We start from the raw sequence: 6843 nt of genomic DNA, 5'->3' as shown, positions 1-6843 counted from the left end.
ACATACTAAATGTTAACAATTATTAGGAAGATATATGATTAACCCATTTTTTTCTTAAATACTTGTTTCCCATAACACATTTTACTCTCCTCATTCCCTTGTTCTTTCTTCCCTTATCATCCTAGACATCTGGCACATAATGATAGTTCAATACACATGAATTGAGTCAATTTTGGAAATGACCCAGACTGTAAAGTCCTCTATAAATGGTATTTTCGGCCATAATTAGAACTATATCCTCCATCTGGGGAAACTTCAGAGGAGAAAATGAAGTTCTTTAGATGTCTACTCATACAAGGCTTCGGACCTAAGAATCCGTGTGGCTTGTGATCTAGCTGGCCGGAACAGAAAAGAGTTTTCTTTGCTGCTTTTGTTTTCTCAACCCACCCCATCTCACCAGTGTGAGGCTCTGGCCAAGAGGAGCAACTCATTTAAAAGTTCCTATTTCTACAAATTAAATAAAAACACAATTAAAATTTAGTAGGTGCTAAAACTTGGTTTTGAACTTTTATTAAAAAAATATATTTGCAAACATATAAAATTTAGGATGAAAAATGCTCATTTGAAAACATGTAATAACTTAATATTTGCAAACATACGCAGATGGTATAAAATTCATACCATTAAAAATGTTGATGATGCAGTACTGTGCTCATGGAACAAAAATCTTGCTGTAGTTCCAGAGCTCCTCATCTCCACACTTCAGGGAGCTGAGGATCTGGTACACTGAAGTCATGAGAGCCACATGTCCAAAGCAGTAATACAGAATAAAAAACCATTTAGAACACATATTTCAAAAACACGTTAAGGAATCACACAGATAAAAGGGAAACACAATTTTGCATTTTCCCCAAAAGTGAACCATATTGCATCTCAGCATTTCAAATGAAGATATCAAATCAAATACAAAACCGAGTGAAACATTGCACACATCTCTCCTGCTGAATTTGCTAAAAAAAAAAAAACCACAAAACAAAACAGGCTCCTTGAGGGCCCAGTCCACTCAGGGAAATGGTTGTAAGCAGTTTTTAAAAAGCCCAGAGTAAGCTGTTTTCCTTGGTGCAGATCTCAACATTTTAGACACCTGAAAACACAGGGCACTATTGGTTCCAGAAGGTACTCTGAATACAACCAAAGAAAACCAGATAGGTAAGAAACACGTGCTCAGCAGCAAATGTGCAGCAAGAATGCAGGACACACGTCCCTGTGATTCCTTGTCTTCATTCACATGGACTGGGCCCGCTTGTGCCACCTCTCATTCCTCTGTTTTTACATTTTGCCCAGAGTTACAGTATGATGGCTAATTTTTTTTTTTTTTTAAAGCAGTTAGGCACCTTCAATTTCATGTTGCATTATTAGTAATACAATAGCAGTTATGGCCTCTACCACCAAAATGAGAAAAATTTCAAACTATATTTGGGGAGGAGAGTAATAAAGCTGCATGGTTTAAAAATATTTACCTAGAAGAGGATTTGATGTGGTTTAGCATTTTTACAAAAAAACAAAACAAAACAAAACAAAACAAAAAAGGCATTAAGAAGAACAAAAAATTCACATGCAAAATTGGGTCAGACATACCCTAAACTAAGCCTGTGCATCCCCTGGCAGAGAAGGACCCAGGTCAACTTGGGCTCTCTGTGATGGTGACCCAAAAGGTAAGCCATACACCTTCTAAGGTAAGCCACGAACATTTACATGCAGACAGCATGAAATGCTTCTCCTGACACCGACAGTCATTCGAAATCTTAGGATTCAAAGTCACACTTTACCAATCTCAGGAGAGATGCACAGTGAGGAGATTCTGACTTTAAGGAACAAGTCTGTCTGCGGGGTCATCACATTAACCACAACAGAAGAGCAGTGCTACCCCCTGAGGTTGGGGCTGGGTGCACAGATAGACAGAGTGGCCTAAATGTAGGTCACCTGTTCTGTAAAACCTAGCAAGCATCTCTGTTTTGGTGTCCATTTTGATTCAACTACGGTTTAAAACTAAGGTTCTAGTAAAGACACTGCAGCAATGTAAACATGCAACCTAAGCTAGCATGAGGTTCTGGATAGTGAGCCTGAATGAGGAATAAGGCAACTGAACTGTGACTTTTGGGCCAGGGTCATCCACTGCAACTATCCAGGCTCGGCCTGACTTTTCTAGGGACTCATTCTGGCCTAAACTTCCTGGTAATCATGATGATGAACTTCTGGCTTCTGAATTTTAAATAAATGCTTTGAATATATAAAATTGGGAGTTGAAACAGGCTTACCCTTTTCAAGTCTCCATAACTTGGGCACTTAAAAGTTTACTTTCACATTAAGGAAACCCATATTCATTCCTTTGGATTAAAGGGTGAAAATTAAGAGTTGATTACAGACCCTCTTTAGGATATTCTAACTCTCCCATAATATTATACGTATGCAAATCATCATTTCAATTCAAATGTCTATTATAACAAGAATTCCTTGATTCTTCTGTTTAACAAAGCCCACTGAGACCATACTTGGTGTGTGACCAAACCTACCAGTGTGACTGTTTTCTGAGAACTGTCACGAGGCACCTGGACACCATCTCCTGGTGTCAGTAATACTCCATATCTCACTGTAACTTTCTCTTTCCTGGTGATGCACGAACAATTCATTTTTGGTTGCTGAATTTACACACTACCTTTGAAAACAAACTATACCTAATTGAATATGAGAACTTATAAGCTTCCCTGACTTATGCACAATTCACGAATAACTAGGTAGACAGCAATAAGACACTAAATTGAGAAGCAGAAAAGTTGCCCAGGAAGCATGTTTAGATCAACAAAAGCCAATCAAGCATTCTTTATGCTAAAAAGCTAAGAACAAAGTAAAATAAGTATGTAATTCACAAGTAATTTTCTAAAATCTCAGCTAGAAAAAAAAAATCTATGGACTTATGATTGAGTTACCATTAAAGCTTAAATGATTGTTCCCGAAGAACCATCACATCTGTCAGCATTATTCACAGCTAATCCTTATGCTAGCTGGTTGAGCCATTTGGGTTTTTACCCATTCATTAAATAGTGCTCAGAAAAGTAAGCAGTGCATCTTAATTGGTTAAATACTACAAAATGACCTGTATCATAGAAACGAAGACACTTTCATTCAAAGAATATCTTAAAATTACTATTGTTGAAATAAATCAGAATCTACATTAAAATATTACTAATCACCATTACATGCCGTAAAAGAATAAATATAAATCATGGCAGGTTAATAGCAGCATAACAAAGCATCTTTACATATTTTCATACTTTGGGCTGCAAAAGTACTCACAGCCGAGGAATACATTGGTAAAGTTCTGAATTTCACTTTGTTTTTAACCCCATATTTTACAATAAAGTAAGGGCAGTGTGAATAACGGCTCCCTTTTCTGCATAGCTTTATAACTATTCTCAGTAGACTTGGGAGTGGAACCAGAATGGCTTTGTTGGATTGGTCCACTGGTCCTTTTTTCAAAGAGTTAAGAAAAACAATCAACAATGACTTCTGTGTTCAGACAGAAAAGGAAAATAAGGCTATGCTTCACACACAAATGTAACATTTCAAAACCACTGGAGAGTTTAACTTAAAGATTTGCTAGAACTGGAGCTTCACTAGTCCCAGACTTTGCTTCAAAGGTGTGACGGGCCTGCTCCCACACCACCACCGGGCCCGACAGGGCCCTATTCAAATGATCACTGATCTGGGAGCCTGCTGCATGGCAGCACTGGGAACACTTCAAACAAAACACAATTAAGAAATTTTCAGAACTTTAAAGGCCCAAATGGGGCATTCATATAAAACATACTCCACTTGAATAATTCAGTCCTGATGTGCCAACTTGAACTCTAACCCTTAAAACTTGAAGCTACTTTGCACAGGGCTGACTTCTGTTCTGTTCAGAACTTGACTATCAGCCTAATGCTCAAGTTTACAGGGGAGAGATGGGGAAAGGGTACAAGTTGGGTTCAACTCTGACTGCTGCAAGGCTGGTGACACTTTCTCTTTAAGACCTTGAAAGTGAAAGCAGCTAAAAATCAAGATTCCTTATTTCACATACTTGCTTACAGCTGATGAAAACACCCACACAACTTAACATAATGGTCTTTTTTTTTTTTTTTTGTCAAAACAAAGGTCTGCTGGTGATGCTTCACAGTGAAATCTCCATTATCACTGAGAACGTCACTTGGAAAACATTCTTAAGGAACGAGTCTCTTTCTCATAGGCTCAATTTCAGGATTCTCAAAACTGAATGTTCTGTTTAGAATTTTCCATGATGAGGCCTATTTGTTTCTGAGGCTGACATTCTGTGTTCAGACTGATTTCTGTTCCAGTCATAGGTTGTGGTTGTCTTTGTTCTTGGTCAGAACCTGCAAGTAGACTTCATGAAGTGTACTGAGGAAGCTGGAATCATTCTGGAAGAGATGGTAATGTTCCAGTTATGTCCTTGGTAACAGCTTAGGAAAAAAGTTGGATGAATGATTTGTATAACTAATTACCCAAAGAATTTGATCACCCAGAAACCATGATGATTAACATTTTGAAATTCAGTCAGATAGTTTTCCACCAGGAGTATATGCTCAGTAAGAAACTTACTCCCTGCTAGTCTTGAATTTACTTTATGAACTAATTTCTAAGAACTTATAAATTTTTTTTAAATGAAAGAATGAAACTTCAAAAACTAATCTGTATCCTACATACCTTTATTAGATGTATTAATGTATCTTGGAGCTGAGACTTGCTGAGAATAATGGAAGGCTTTCGCTGATTTTCTGAGGTTCCAACAGTTAGAGGAGAAGGGGAGCTTGCTTTCCTTTCAAGGTCTGTGGACCTTGTAACTGTCTGCTGGAAAACACTCGGGGACAGCAGGACTGAAGACACAGCCGTGGTTGTTGCAGTAGCCAGTGGGGGGCCTGCAACCTGCAAGGGAAGAATGGTCATTTTGTACCAAAGTGCAGAAGCTAGCAGCCAGGCCCAAAGTAAGAAACACCTGATAATGTGATAAGCAGTAGGAGACTTGAGCAGAGTCTAACACTAACTATTTGGGGTTGAGATAAACATTCAGTAGAAGCACGTGAGCATTTTACATCTGGTTAGGAAGCTTGTTAGCTAAAGAACGAAGAGCCCATTTATGTGATAAGAATGTCCTAGAGTTGTATGGGAAGCCAAGTCTGATCTTCACAGAAGGAGAATATGATGAATAACAGCATGGTATGCACAATAAGAACAATTCTATGAGAAATTTAAAATGTAAAGTTTTTATATGGGTGGCAGGGAAATGACTGAAAGAGGGCATAAGGGAACTTTCTGAGGTGATTGAAATGTTACATATCTTGATTGGGTGGTTACTCAAGGGATATACATGTGTGGAAAACAGAACAATCTGCATTTTATTACGTGCAAATTTTATTTCAATAGAAAGAGAATTAAAAAATCCAATGATATGAAGAATTAGTTTCTTTTGTAGTGTTCAATATATAAACTAAATCATTTTAGGCATCAAAGATACAATTTCTTAAAAGTAAAACTAACATCTACCTCCTTCCCCCATTTAGATGTGCTTTTAGGCTAACAATGGCTAACTATCAGAACACACTAAACAAGTAATAATCAGTATTTTTAATAATTCTCACATTTGATACAATCAACAGAGATCTGTATCTCTCTTTCTCCTTGTCACCCTCATTTACAATACCAGGATAAGAACTTCTGCTAAGATCACCAGGTAGCAGGACAAGCTACAGAAAACACTGGTTAACAAGACCAGTCAGAAGCTGGCTTTAAATTCTGAGACTTGAAAAGAGGTATAAAAGCTCAGGACAAATGAAAGTGTAAAATATTAAGAATGGAAAAAATTAGGTGTGCATTTCAAGGTTGGTAGGTGATGGAGGGTGGGGACGAGTTTTTAAAAACATGACAGGGGAAGACAAGCAAGAGACAGAATACACAGGCCTGGGAGGCTTGTTGTCAGAACAATGGGAAGCCGTGAGAGCACTGTAGCACTATGGGTACTGATGCTTCCCTCTGTTAACTGGGACAACACAGCTCTTTCAGAGCAAAGGGTATTTCCTACACAGAGAATGAGGCTGATATGCTCTCGCAGTTGCCCATTCACACACACTTAAGTGAGTGCCCACCCTGTGGCTGACCCTGCCTTTGTATACACAGTCAGGGAAGACATCCACACAGAGAGATGCCTCAAGGTCTACAGAGGTCTTGGCAATGAACTCTTTGTTTGGGGGAGCAGGGGTAGCCTGCCCGGGGAGGAGGAATCTATAATGGATCTAGGCTTGAAAGCTAAAACTTTTCACTCAAGTAACAATGTTTTACTTCATACTCAGCAGAACTTAAACATAATGTGTTCTTAAGAAAATGGGCATCCTTACCGTGATGGCACTAGATAACACCTTAGGCTGGGAAAAGACTTCAGGATCCTGGTTTTGCTGCATAGACTGCAATGTTTAAAAAGAAAAGATGAACAGATGTTCCAAGTTTCAATTAAGATTTGGCAGTTGCTGGGGGAAAAAACTAGGTTAGCAATAGGGAATAGTTCAGACATTAACTATTAATCTAGTTCCTAGATTCCTGAGGGAGGAGGCTGACAGGAGCTTGTGACAATGCAAATGATGACTGATGCAGGGTGAGAGATTTGGGATAGATCTATACCCTGTTTAGTTCCCCTGAGAAAAGAGGTGTGTGTAAAGCCTTTAAGGAGTCTCTAGGGAAAAGCTGAAATCTGTGTCTCTTGGAAGAGCTGCAGACAGCCCAAGCATATTTTTGTTGTTGAATCTGCAGAAATGCAAGATCCTGACAGGATACTTCTTGAAAAGGTGATTTAAACTT

At 38.5% G+C, this 6843-nt stretch overlaps 1 protein-coding gene across 1 annotated transcript in view; it reads right to left on the bottom strand.

The window, feature by feature from the left end:
• Positions 1 to 481: 481 nt before the first annotated feature.
• Positions 482 to 6843, bottom strand: part of DCP1A (decapping mRNA 1A) — a 51425-nt gene continuing 45063 nt past the window's right edge. Inside the window, exons 8-10 of the mRNA XM_016156358.2 lie at positions 6387 to 6452; positions 4702 to 4920; positions 482 to 4415 (exon numbers count right to left, since the gene is read on the bottom strand). Coding sequence (XP_016011844.1) covers positions 4335 to 4415; positions 4702 to 4920; positions 6387 to 6452 — 366 coding nt within the window. The 3' untranslated portion in view covers positions 482 to 4334. The remainder of the gene's footprint in view (positions 4416 to 4701; positions 4921 to 6386; positions 6453 to 6843) is intronic.

The sequence above is a fragment of the Rousettus aegyptiacus genome, unplaced genomic scaffold (assembly GCF_014176215.1).
Source record: "Rousettus aegyptiacus isolate mRouAeg1 unplaced genomic scaffold, mRouAeg1.p scaffold_m13_p_4, whole genome shotgun sequence".
Taxonomy (NCBI): domain Eukaryota; kingdom Metazoa; phylum Chordata; class Mammalia; order Chiroptera; family Pteropodidae; genus Rousettus; species Rousettus aegyptiacus.
Note: the sequence above shows the minus strand (reverse complement) of the source record. Positions and strands in the feature narration are given on the sequence as shown.